Here is a 12010-nt window from a genome sequence, read left to right on the forward strand (position 1 = left end):
GTGCAGCAGCTTGTTGGTACACAGGTCCATTTGACCAATGCAGTTACCAGAGGCAGATTTCTGGACTGAAGCCCAAACAGCGGTCAGGAACCCAGAGTCATGCTCAGAAGTGAAGTGCCCATTGTCTGATGATTTGCCTCCAATCTGAATGTAACTGGCATTGTCCTGTACTCCTGTCCGACTCATGGTAATGTTAGTAAGCACAGAGCAGAACCTCTTAGTCACAAATCATGTTTTCTGGTACACATTTCTGCAGTCCTACAAACTTCTGCACAACTTTCTGTCCCTAAAATAAGTGGAAGAAACATTCTGTACAGGGCCTAAAAATTCAATACAAAATGCCTGGAATAATTGAGGATTTGAAATTAATTCTCAAGAATCATTTCTTTAAATACAATTTTCTAATTCTGTTGCTGCTGCCTTTTGACAGTCTAGTAAATGAGACTTTAGTCACTTCAAATGTGTAGTAAATACTATTGCGAAAACTCCTCCTGCGTATTTCAGCAAATGGAGATGCAAGTTCAAGACAGACCCAGGCATTCCTCAGAGAGACTGATATCAAAGTGAAACTCAAACATCCACATGCAGCAGCACTGTGTTTTCATGTGGGCTCTTTTAGTTAAAGTCAGATTCTTTAAAAGTAAAAGTATTTGTGTTCAGGTGCACTGCTAGAATGTTGTGAGTCACCTTCATTCTCCTTCTCTTTTTAAGTCAGGGGTAGGGAGGAAACAAAAATGACAACCTGTTTGAAAAACCAGTTTGCCGAATGTCCCACATGTAAAGGCACCTCGCTCTTGGCTGATAAAAATGGAAAATCAAGTAGTTGTCCTGACTCAGTCCCTTGTGCAGCAACAGCTCTTGATGTTTGCAGCCTCTGAAGTCTCCTGATACACCCCTCAGTCTGAATCCTTTCCGAGGGCACCAGTCCTGGAAGTCTCACTACCGTGTTCTCTGTGTGGGATGAGGCTCTCAAACTCCAGACGAGTGTCAGGCTATGTGGATTTTCCACATTCCTGCTGGGAGTTATGAAATCACTCATTTCCCAGAGTATCTATACCATCTATAGGAGCAAACTGATCCTGCTGCTGCTCTTTTGTTAACCCCTTTACTACCTGAAGATCTGCAAACTGCCTTCATAGTAAAAATTACTATCAAATTGAATTACACAAGAATAACAAGATATTTTATAGGAAGATTAATGTATAATTCAAAAAGGAAAATGAGTTATGCAGACAAGCCAGCAGGTGGAAAGTTTGGAAAATGAATTGCTCAGAAATGTATTATTACTTGTATTATGGTAGCACCTAGATGCCCCAATAAGTGATTGGGAAGGCCAGTGTGCACTATACACACACAATAAAAAGTTTAGTTTATATACATATTCACTCATATAATACTTAGTATTTTATATAGTGCTTTTAAACTTAAAAGAGGTTTACCGACATTAGGAAATCAATCCTGGCAACACCCGTGATCTGGGTCAATCAGATACTATTGTTATCCTCATTTCATTGATGAAGAATTGGAGATGCCAAGAAGTTAAGTGACTTGCCCATGGCCACAGATGTAGCGAATATTAGAGCCAGCATTAGAATGCAGGAACTCCCTGCTTCTAATCCTGTGCTCTAGCCACTAATGAGCACTGCCTCTAATAGAGTACTTATATGCTATGTGTGCTGCCAATACTAAGCTTCTGTAATAATATATTTAAAGTATTCAGTGAGCACTTTATAGGGGTACAAAGCTTACTCATGTTTATGCCTCTTTAGTTTTCTCCCTCTCTACTTACTGCTTTTCTCATCATACTTCTAGACTACCGTACTGTCTTTTTAAAAATGTAGATATCGAGACCTATTTGTACACAGTGCTAATCCAGTGTTGAAGGACTTACCCAAATGTGGTTTGAGCATTGGCCTGCTAAACCCAGGATTGTAAGTTCAATCCTTGAGGGGGCCATTTAGGGATCTGGGGAAAAAAATCTGTCTGGATGTTGGTCCTGCTTTGAGCAGGGGATTGGACTAGATGACCTCCTCAGGTCCCTTCCAACTCCGATATTCGATGATCTATGATAACACTCCATCTTAGTTATACAACTATTTCATACAGCATTCTTTGTCATTTATATTACCAATAATATAAAAAAGCCTGTCAAATGAGTGCACTTTAACTTTGAGTATGAGCCCAGATCCCTGTTGCACCCTCAGTAATTGGTGCTGTTGGGACTTAAGCTTCTTCTTGGCCCACTGTGGAAACACAGAACTAGGCAGCTCTGGATCTGACATCTGTATATAGCTGGTGACTTCCTTCACAGAGTTTTTGTACCCTTGTTGTCTTTCTGAATCCTGGATAGCTTGACTGAGGTGTTGAGTAGTTGGATCTTGGCATCACTTGCAGTCACACTCTTTCCCTGGAAAGCCCCCATTAGCCAAACTTAGCATGAAAGTGTCTTTCCCAGTAACTTGTGTGAGCTGAACTCTAATTATCCTGAGATGACCTAGCACAACACGACACATGCTCATGCCCATGCGATTCAACTACCGTAATCCCATTTTAGCAGGATTTGCAGCCAGGATTCTCTGCTGTTTCTAAGTGGGTACTGGGTGCAATAGCATGTTTGCTCAGTAGGTGGAGCACCCACAAACAATTCTGTACCATTGGCTGCTGTCTAGAAAGTGGCAGGTTGATTTAAAGCTGTCCCTGTGCCTAGGGTTTCCAACAGTCCCTTATTACAAGGGACATCCCTTATTTTTCATCTCTGTACAACAAGATCGGGAATAGCTGAATGCTGCAAAAAGCAGCAGGAAATACTCCTAGTGAATGTAAGTGAGTTCTTCTTCTTCTTCTTCTTCATAATAATAACAATATCAGGAGGAGGGGTGGGGTGCTGAGAAACAGTGCCTTATTTTTGAAACACGGTGTTGGCAGCGCTCCAGGCTGTGCCAGAAAGACTCATTAGCTAAAGTGGCACTGTTCACTTACATCAGACTTCTCTCTGAAAACTGTGCCCCTGCTATTGTCACAAGTAACTCCTCAGAGCCTGTAACAGAAAAAGGTTAGAGCAAACAAATGACTTGTCTCTATTTTTCAGCATGCCAGCACTTTGCCTTTTGGCAGGTTCACTTTTCTTTTGTATAGTTGTTCCATTTTCCCTGTTGTATTTGTGGATTTTTCAAAAAGTAACAAAGGTAAGAAACGTTTTTAACAAATAGGAAAATATGATTGTGAAAGCACAAAAATTAGCAGAGGGAGTCATGAGTGGGTACAGCATTTGAAAATGGTTATTACTATGTTTTTAAGCTGACATGAATTCAAGTGGAGACTGTCCTTTCAATAGCATCACAATGTTTGGTGTATGGGAAGCACTATGAATGCTAATTAGTAGCCATAACACTAATACTGGCAGTCCTTATATAGGTAGGTGTGTGTATAAAACCATTATCCTTTTCCTCCTCCCATACGGTAATATTTTTGTTGATTTTTAATTTAGATGCTTTTAAAATTATATTGGTATAATCATCTGTTGTATTGTTGTACAGTGCCCTAAGAAACTTGGTACATTGCTTTATCTGAGACTTGGAGTGGATTGGGAAGTCCAGTATCTCTCATCCAAAAGCTACTTTATCCCAAATTATTGTCTTCTATTTTTATTTTTATCTATTTATTAAGCATCAGAGTTCTGTACAGAACACAGAAAATGTCCCAAAGAGAGTGAACTGGCTGCTGAACATATTGTTCTCTCAAGTAACCTTTAATCACACTTTGAAATGGTGAAATGCTTTGGCCCTACTGATGTGCAGACAGTTGAAAAATAATAAGATGCAACAGGTCATTTACACAAGACTATCAAAACCCACATGATATTCTGTTTCATTATTTTTCTCTTTTTACCCGTGAGTATTAGAACTATAGCAAGTCTACAGATACACTCCATTTAGAGACCAGGCAGGACTGCCATAGCGTTAGAGATGAGGGTGGCACTGGGTCCCTTGCAGCCATTCAGTTTACATTTTTCCTCCTCTTTTCCTCTTCTACCTGCCAGTCTTGCTACGTAAATAGAGGGAGGATTAAAAGAGAAAACTAGTTGAACAGGTTGGTCCTGCCTTATGCCTGTCTCTGGCTTCACTAGAAACACACCTTCTTTCAGTTCTTCCATTTATTCATTCAAGCTATTTAAACTAGCCCACTGGGCAATTTAAGAATATAAAATCAGGGGGCTGAAATGCAAGATTACAGAGTTTTATTCCCTGCTCTTCCATGAGTTTATTGTGGTTAGGTCACTTAGGCCAAAATTTTCAAACCCTGATGCCGAAATTTACGCACCTAAGTTTTTATTTACACAGCTATCTAAGTGGCTGGATTTCCAGAGGTGCCGAGCAGTTGGAGTTATGGTTGCAACAGGACAGCAGGATTGGAGTTGTGCCCATTCTCTCTGCTGATTCAGCTGCTGAAGTCTTGAGTTATCCTATGCATTAAATAATAGGGACTGGGTTATTTATCAGCCTAGCTGTCTAAAGCAATTGCCTTGATACAAAACTATTTTAATGCAACCTGGATAGTTAATGAGTGAGGCCCCAGGCAGTAATTTGGAAGGGGGCAGTCAAAGACCCCTCGTTGCGGGCTTCCTTGAGACTGTGCCTTGTTAAATCATGGGCTAAAGAAGATAGGATTCAGTCCCAGTTGCTTCTGAGGCAAAAAAGGAAAAGCAGTTTCTAATCCCTTATTTGACCGCTTCAGTTGTGAATGAGGTTGTAGTTAGCACAAAAGAGTAAAAGGAGTTATCTAAAAGATGCTAAAATGACTGTAAATTGTCAATCATGCCCTCATTTGTGACTGACAAGTGTTCAGCAATTGCTACTTACTACCAGCACATGGCAATACAGATTAGAGACTAAAACTGAAGTTTATTTATTATTTAACATAGCCCCACTGGGTGCATCAGCATCACTGAACATAAAAATCAAACAATGATGGTGGGAAAAAATCCATTCAGCAGCTCTGAAATTAACATATTCTAGATCTTCAAACTGTGTAACAGTTACTAGTGATATGCAAGGTGAATCAGAAATTGTCACTCACAGCAGAATCACCTGGGTCCATAACAAGTCAAATGTGTTGGCCAGTTCACCTATTCCACAGGATTTGGTTCATAGTCCTTTTAGTGGTCTGTACATAAAACATGAATAGCAAACCAATTTATACACTATTGTTTTTAAAAATGAAAATGTCTTCCTCACTTTTTTTGGTGAATTACCAATTGCTTTATTGTGCAGAGCAGCATTTCTGAAAGCCACTGGCTGTTCTGTAGTAGTTCATTTTCTGGTTAATTTCTAAGTAAATGAATGGCTGAGATCTCAACGTGAGACTTTCACTAAGGCAGGTTTAGATTCTTGAGCTCAAGAAATCAAAATGTGAGAACTGATACAGCCAGACTGTCATTAACGTGCTGCTAACATAGGGGTGGGCTAACTTTTTGGGCCAAGGGCCATACCTAGGTGGGGAAATTGTGTGCAGGGCTAGGGGTTGGGGTGTGTGAGGGAGTGCGGGTTGTGGGAGGGAGTGTGGTGTGCAGGAAGGGGCTCACGGAAGGGGGTTGGGATGCAGGAGGGATGCGGGGTGTACAAGGGGGCTCATGGCAGGGAGTTGGGGTGAAGGAGGGGTGCGGGATGCAGGCAGAGAGCTTAGGGCAGGGAGTTGGGGGGCAGAGTGCAGGACGAGTTTGGGCTCTGGCCCGGTGCCACTTACCTAAAGCAGCTCCGGGGTGGCAGCAGCGCGCACCGGGGCCAGGGCAGGCTCCTTTCCCTGGCCCCACATCACTCCAGAAAGTGCTGCGGCCCCTGGGGGAGAGGAAGGCGGAGGATTCCACATGCGCTGCCCTTGCCACGCCTGCAGGTAACTCTCCCGAAACTCTCATTGGCTGCGGTTCCCCGTTCTCGGCCAATGGGAACTGTGGCGGGCAGTGCCTGGAGGCAAGGGCAACGCATGGATCCCTCTGCCCCCCCACCTGAGGACCGCAGGGAAGTGGTGCCAGCCTCTTCTGCGGAGTGGTGTGGGGCCTGTGGCACCACAGTGGGCAATCTCGCGGGCCAGATACAAAGCCCTGAGAGGCCGGAACCGTCCCGCTGGCCGTAGTTTGCCCACCCCTGTGCTAACAGAAACTCTCTAGGCAATAAAGGGGAAAAAGAGAGTGTGAGAACAGGAAGAAATGTTCCCTGGGGCATTTCTGTCCAATAATGTCCCCATTATAATATAAACAGGCCTATTATATGAATAGATGTCAGCAGGACCGGCGCTAGGGTTTCTGGCGCCATAGGCGCCGGGCCATTTCACCGCCCAGCGCGCGGGTCTCGTGGCTCTGGCGGAGCTGCCGCAGGCATGCACCGGAGCCGCGAGACCGGCAGACCGTCCGCAGATACGACTGTGGCAGCTCCACTGGAGCCGCCTGCCGCACCCCCGGCAAAATGCCACGCCCCCCACCCCCCAATGCTGGTGCCCCAGGGAACGCGCCGGCCCTGGGCAGTTCCCTGACCGGGGGAGGGGGCGCCCTGGGCTGCCGGGTCGCGGTGGTGGCTCCCTGACCCCGGGGGGGGGGGGGCGCCCTGGGCTGCCCGGCGGCTCCCTGACCCCGGGGGTGCCTTGGCTGCCAGGCTGTGGCGGCGGCGCACTGACCCCAGGGGCGGGCTGCCCCCAGGGCGGGACGTCCTGGGCTGCCTGGCTGCGGCGGCGAGCGCGCTGACCCGGGGCGGGGGGCGCCCTGGGGCTGCCCGGCTGCGGCGGCAGCGCGCTGACCCCGGGGGCTCCCTGACGTGTGGGGGGGGGGTGCCCTGGGCTGCCGCGGTGGCGCCCTGACCCGGGGGATACTTTGGGCTGCCGGCTGCAGGCAGCTGCTGCCGCTGGCAGCTCAGCCCCTCCAGCAGCAGCGGCTGCAACCATTTAAAAATTTTTTGGGAGGCGCCACTTTTTGGCACCCCCAAATCTTGGCACCCTAGGCAACCGCCTAGTTCGCCTAAATGGTTGCACCGGCCCTGGATGTTAGTGAGGAAAAGGAAATGCCTCTCCTCAGGCTGCATCTTTAATCCTGGCATGGCTGTCTCATCTCCCCAGCCACATGTTCCCTGTTCAGAATCCTCCAGTTGCCACTGAGATCCTGAGACTGTCTGTTCTAACGTGTGCTGCAGTAAAGCTACCCTCTTGTGTCTGGAAACAGTTGAGTCCTGTTTCAGGCCAACCACAAGCCTACCAAATGTATGTACCGCTGGAACTTCATAATTCAATATCAGGACAGAGCACTTCCCTTCTCTCCTTTTTCCTTGTCTTCTTCTCCAGCTTGTACTTGAGGTGGCGGATTGGATCGGTGATGCTCCTTTTGGCCAAGTCATCAAAGTCCTCTGCCAAGAAAAAGCTCCTGTCAACCAGCTCAGCGGCCTCTTGCCAGTTCCTGAAACAAGCAGTGCCCAAGCACCTGATCTCCTCCACAGCGTTCCCAGCAATCACCTCCCCGCTTGGCTTCAGCACCACCACTACAGGTGTGTCAGACACAGCAAACCTCAACTCCAGCTCCCTAGAAATCAACAAGGGAAGAAACCTTAAATCACAAAGCCCAGCAGTCCATGGGCAAGGCACTGAAGTGCTGTTATCACCTGTGTGTCAGTTGTGAACTGTTATCTGTGTCTGATTAGATTAAATTATCTGTCTTGTTGGTTTATTAAGATCTTACCTTTTGAACTCATCCTGGAAGGGTAAGAACAGCCACCTTTTTGGCATGGTCTTCAGGAACTTTTCTTGCTTCTCCTCTGTCTCATCCTGAGACACGTACACCAGGACCAGCTGGGAAGCCCTTTCCACATAAAATTCATCAGTGAGTTTCACAAAGAAATCTTTGAGGACAGGTGAAAACTCCTGGCATCGAGTGCATTCACCAGATCCAAAATACAGCAGCATCACTTTGTTATCCAGTCTCTGGCTAAGTTCACGCTCAGTGTCCACTTCATCACAGTCCTTGTTGTTTGTAATCAGGATCTTCCCAGTAAAAAGGGAAACCATGGCTAGCTAAGCCTAGGAGATCAGGCTGATAAAAGGTTAGTTAATAAGTAAAAGCAGCAGAGAATCCTGTGGCACCTTATAGACTAACAGACGTTTTGGAGCGTGAGCTTTCGTGGGTGAATACCCACTTCGTCAGACGCAGGTAGTGGAAATTTCCAAGTAATTACAACTGATCAATTTGAGGCTCTTTTGCAATGAAGGCAGGATTCCATCCCTGTGTCTGGGAGTTCAGTGTGAGGAAAGATTGCACAGCCTCTTCAGGGAACTGCCACCCTGTTGTGTCCCCTCATGAAGTTTGTTTGCCTCCAGGAGTTTGTCAGTAAGATCATTCCTTCTACATACTGTTCCCTTCCCAATGCTGTCAGAAAATGCACCAGTCCTGCTGCTGCTCAGGCTCTGCTTGGGTTTACTGTAAATCCAATAGTCTTCCTGTTGTGCTTCATCTCCCTATTAATAGTATCTGACACATCAAACTCTGCAAAGACTCCTTTAATCTTCTTAAACTGTTGACCTGGCTCCTGTGGGGGCCATTCAGAGCAGGTGTTAAACGATCACAGAAATGCACCAGGATCTGTCATTGGCACAAGCTGTAACAATTCCCTGGTAGGAAAGCAGGGTGGGGGGATGGTTGTTGCTAAACGAAGCAGGAGAGAAGAGGAGCATCTTTACAATCTCTGGTATGCCACTGAGGATATTCTTAAATAGAGATATTCAATGACATCCCTGTGTATTGCTTTAACACAAAACATACTTTCATGGTGTGAGATGCATCTTATAAGGATGATGATGTGAATCTGATTTCCATCAATTGTATTTTCATATAAACTCTCCTCAAGAGGACAGAAAAATTGCTCTTTAAAAAGAGAAAAAAAAGTTTGGGTCCATTATGCTTATGATCTTTGAAGAGGAATTAGTGTTGACATGAAAAACCATTTTAAGATCTCAAATCAATAACATACTACCTGATAAGTTTATACAGTGTTGTATACAATAGGTAAGCTCCAGCTGTGTTCAGTGCTATATGATAAGCTTATGTCAAAGATATATGGAGTTTAATACCTTGTAAAATAAAATATTAGAAAATCTGTGTTTTACATTCACTTGGAAAATCTTGAGCTCAGAGTTGTTTCTCTTGCTACTGAGATCACAAACACCTAAAGTAGAGGTGCCAATGCAAAGAAATGTTTGTTTTAGGTGTTTATGATATCAGTTGCTCTGGCAGGAAAACAAAGAACACTAGACTCAGGACTTGACAATAAAAATAACTGATTTTCAAATACTGTTTAATACATATAGTTAGGGCTGTTGTCAAAGTTAGACTCAGGACTCACAGTTTGTCAGACCACTCTGTTTTATTAGCACAGCGCTCTGCTAATACACCCAGATAATGTGAGCACCTTGAAGCACCGTAGCAAGACACAACTATCTATTATACAGATAAAAGGGGGGAGCATTAGCAAGATAACAAAGGAAGCAGAGAATCTGATAAGTTACCTGGGCTAGCCATGCATATCTTTTCTTACTTAACTATTACGCCCTTCTGTTAATGTTACCATTAGCACCCTTGTTTATCTAATGTTGCTTTTCCTGCACCTGTATTTCAACATTTCTTATTCTGCTTAAGTACATACATTTCTGTAATCATTCTCTATTTTTACAAATATAATTCACTTCTACTTTCCAATCTCTCCCTTTTGGTCAGAGCTCAACGCCAATGACCAAAAAATTCTGGTTCACACAAATCAATTGGTTTTTTATTCTTTATCGTGATTAAATTTAAATCATCAATATAGCACTCCGGTTTGGGCAACATCTGTGTCATGTCTACACCATTTTGGATGGCAACAGGAGATTACATACAAACAAATCAGTTAGGATTCAAACAGCATAGTCAGGGCTCCTGAACAACCAGTTTTCTTCGGACTTGGAGCTCGTGAGTGGACGCTATCAGAGATTGAACACAGGTTACTTAGCACTTCCTAAAGAACTCGCCGTCCTACTTGGGGAAGATATGCGATTTCGTCTAATGGCCGTAAGCGCGATTTATTCCTCATTGTATCATCAGGTATAAAACAGGACAATATTGGTTTTCGCAATTGAGAGCACAGGGCACTCCTTTGGGCCGCCAGCACTATGTCCAATCCTGACGCGTTCTGGAGGCCACCTGTCAGATCGCTCCTGTTTCTTTTGGCCAGGGCTCACCCAAGTGGATATAGACTGCCTATAGCCTCTTCCCAGGTTCATTACTGTTCCAATTGTTGTTATAACAGACACGGTCACCTCAGTGAAGTCTGGGGAAGTGAGTGGGATAACCAGGACAGGAACACAGTTGAGAGTGGGCCAGGATGTGGCTGCAGACCGCACATTTAGAAATAATGAGGGTCTGAGCTATCCACCACCTTGTGCTGTTTTTTTTTTGAAAAAAGAATTGTCTATTGTGGACTCCCCAGACCTAGAACACCAGCTAGCCGAGGAACAGGCAACACCAGAGGTGCATGTTGGAGGCAGGGCGTCCTTGCGTGGTTCTGGACACCTCAACTGAGGGAACTGCAGTCACGAGTTTATATCTCACAGGCAGCAGGTGGCAGGCTCACTTCTGCTCTTCTGGGCCTTGCTTTAATGTACTCGTCTTGCTTCTGGCACCCTACGAGAGTGTAGACTTGTAATTTATTGAGGCTGTTCTTACGTCCTCTTCTGGAGTCAAAATTGACTCGCGTGGTCCTGGTGTAGATGGTTATGCAACATTTCTCATTCACACAAATAGATTGAGAATACAACAGTAGTTTTATATCGCAACAAAAAAGCACTGCAGATAAACCTTGCTAAGTTTTAACAGTTGATGGAGGCCCAAGGCCTTTATTTTCCTAATCTTACTTAACATAGACACAATAGGAATCTTTCTCTCCCCTACTAACTAAATCTTAAAAAAAGAGTTAAGGAGAGGGCCCAATTTGTAAATGCATATGGAAACAGAATCTTATAGTCCCAGAGGGTCTTTTCTTTCTGCATTCAAAGAGTGGTTAGCAGGGAATGAAATTCAAATCATACATTAATTCTATGGAACTTATAAATCTGCTCCTACATATCCCCTTTTTGACACTAAGTTATTAATCGCCAGTGTCACTTCTTATTAGTCCACGTAATTAGAGAAATTAAATGGAGGGTGATTTGGGCTGTGGCTTTAGCTTTGCACACATTTTTTCAATCCACCAGCACATTTTAAACATTTTTAATATTAAACACATACAATTATAAAACCGAAAAACACATTAGCGGTAGTAAACATCAGTATTAGTAGTTGGTGGCGAGACCATCCAGAAAATATGTTATCCATGGTAAGCTTTATGTTTTTCTGCAGTGGCTTCCTTAACATGTCCCCATTTATGTGTATAATATGAATGGTCCCAGTTTTTGTTTGTTTGTTTGTTTGTTTTAGAACTATGTATCTTTTTACCTTGTAACAGAATAATTGGTAACTGTTTTGCCATTCAATGCCCAGATTGATAGAGAACTCTGCAAATCAGTGCTTACAGTAATCTATAGATGTTCTGTTGTTGTTGGGCCAATAGTAAATGTGATTATTGGTAAACACAGTAACTTACATTAATTACATTTGTCTTTTGGTGATTGCTAAATTTTTAAACACTTTTCCCAAGAATTAATACATACACATAGCATATTATAAGTATTTGATTATCTGGACGACAAAAATAACATTTTTCTACCCTTTTTACAATATACACTGCACATGTCCTAGGGAAAATGCACATTCCTTTCTAATACTATATACTTTTTAAAACATTAGCCATATCAATTTTTACATAAGGTGTAATGTTGTTTTGTTCTTAGAGTTTTCATGTACCATTATAAAAGTGACGGATACACAGAGCTATTTTAAGGCTCGGTGTTTTTAACATGGTTCTTTTTGTTTTGTGCACCGTACTCTGCTGTTGCTTCCGAGGGTCACTGT

At 43.9% G+C, this 12010-nt stretch overlaps 1 protein-coding gene across 1 annotated transcript; it reads right to left on the bottom strand.

The window, feature by feature from the left end:
- Positions 1-7157: 7157 nt before the first annotated feature.
- On the bottom strand, positions 7158-8085 carry NXNL1 (nucleoredoxin like 1). The gene is made up of 2 exons (XM_032782039.2): positions 7715-8085; positions 7158-7558 (listed from the first exon to the last, which is right to left on the bottom strand). The coding sequence occupies exons 1-2, from the start codon at positions 8038-8040 to the stop codon at positions 7261-7263; spliced, it is 624 nt and encodes a 207-aa protein (XP_032637930.1). The 5' UTR covers positions 8041-8085; the 3' UTR covers positions 7158-7260.
- Positions 8086-12010: the final 3925 nt, after the last annotated feature.

This window comes from Chelonoidis abingdonii, chromosome 26, assembly GCF_003597395.2.
Source record: "Chelonoidis abingdonii isolate Lonesome George chromosome 26, CheloAbing_2.0, whole genome shotgun sequence".
Classification (NCBI taxonomy): domain Eukaryota; kingdom Metazoa; phylum Chordata; order Testudines; family Testudinidae; genus Chelonoidis; species Chelonoidis abingdonii.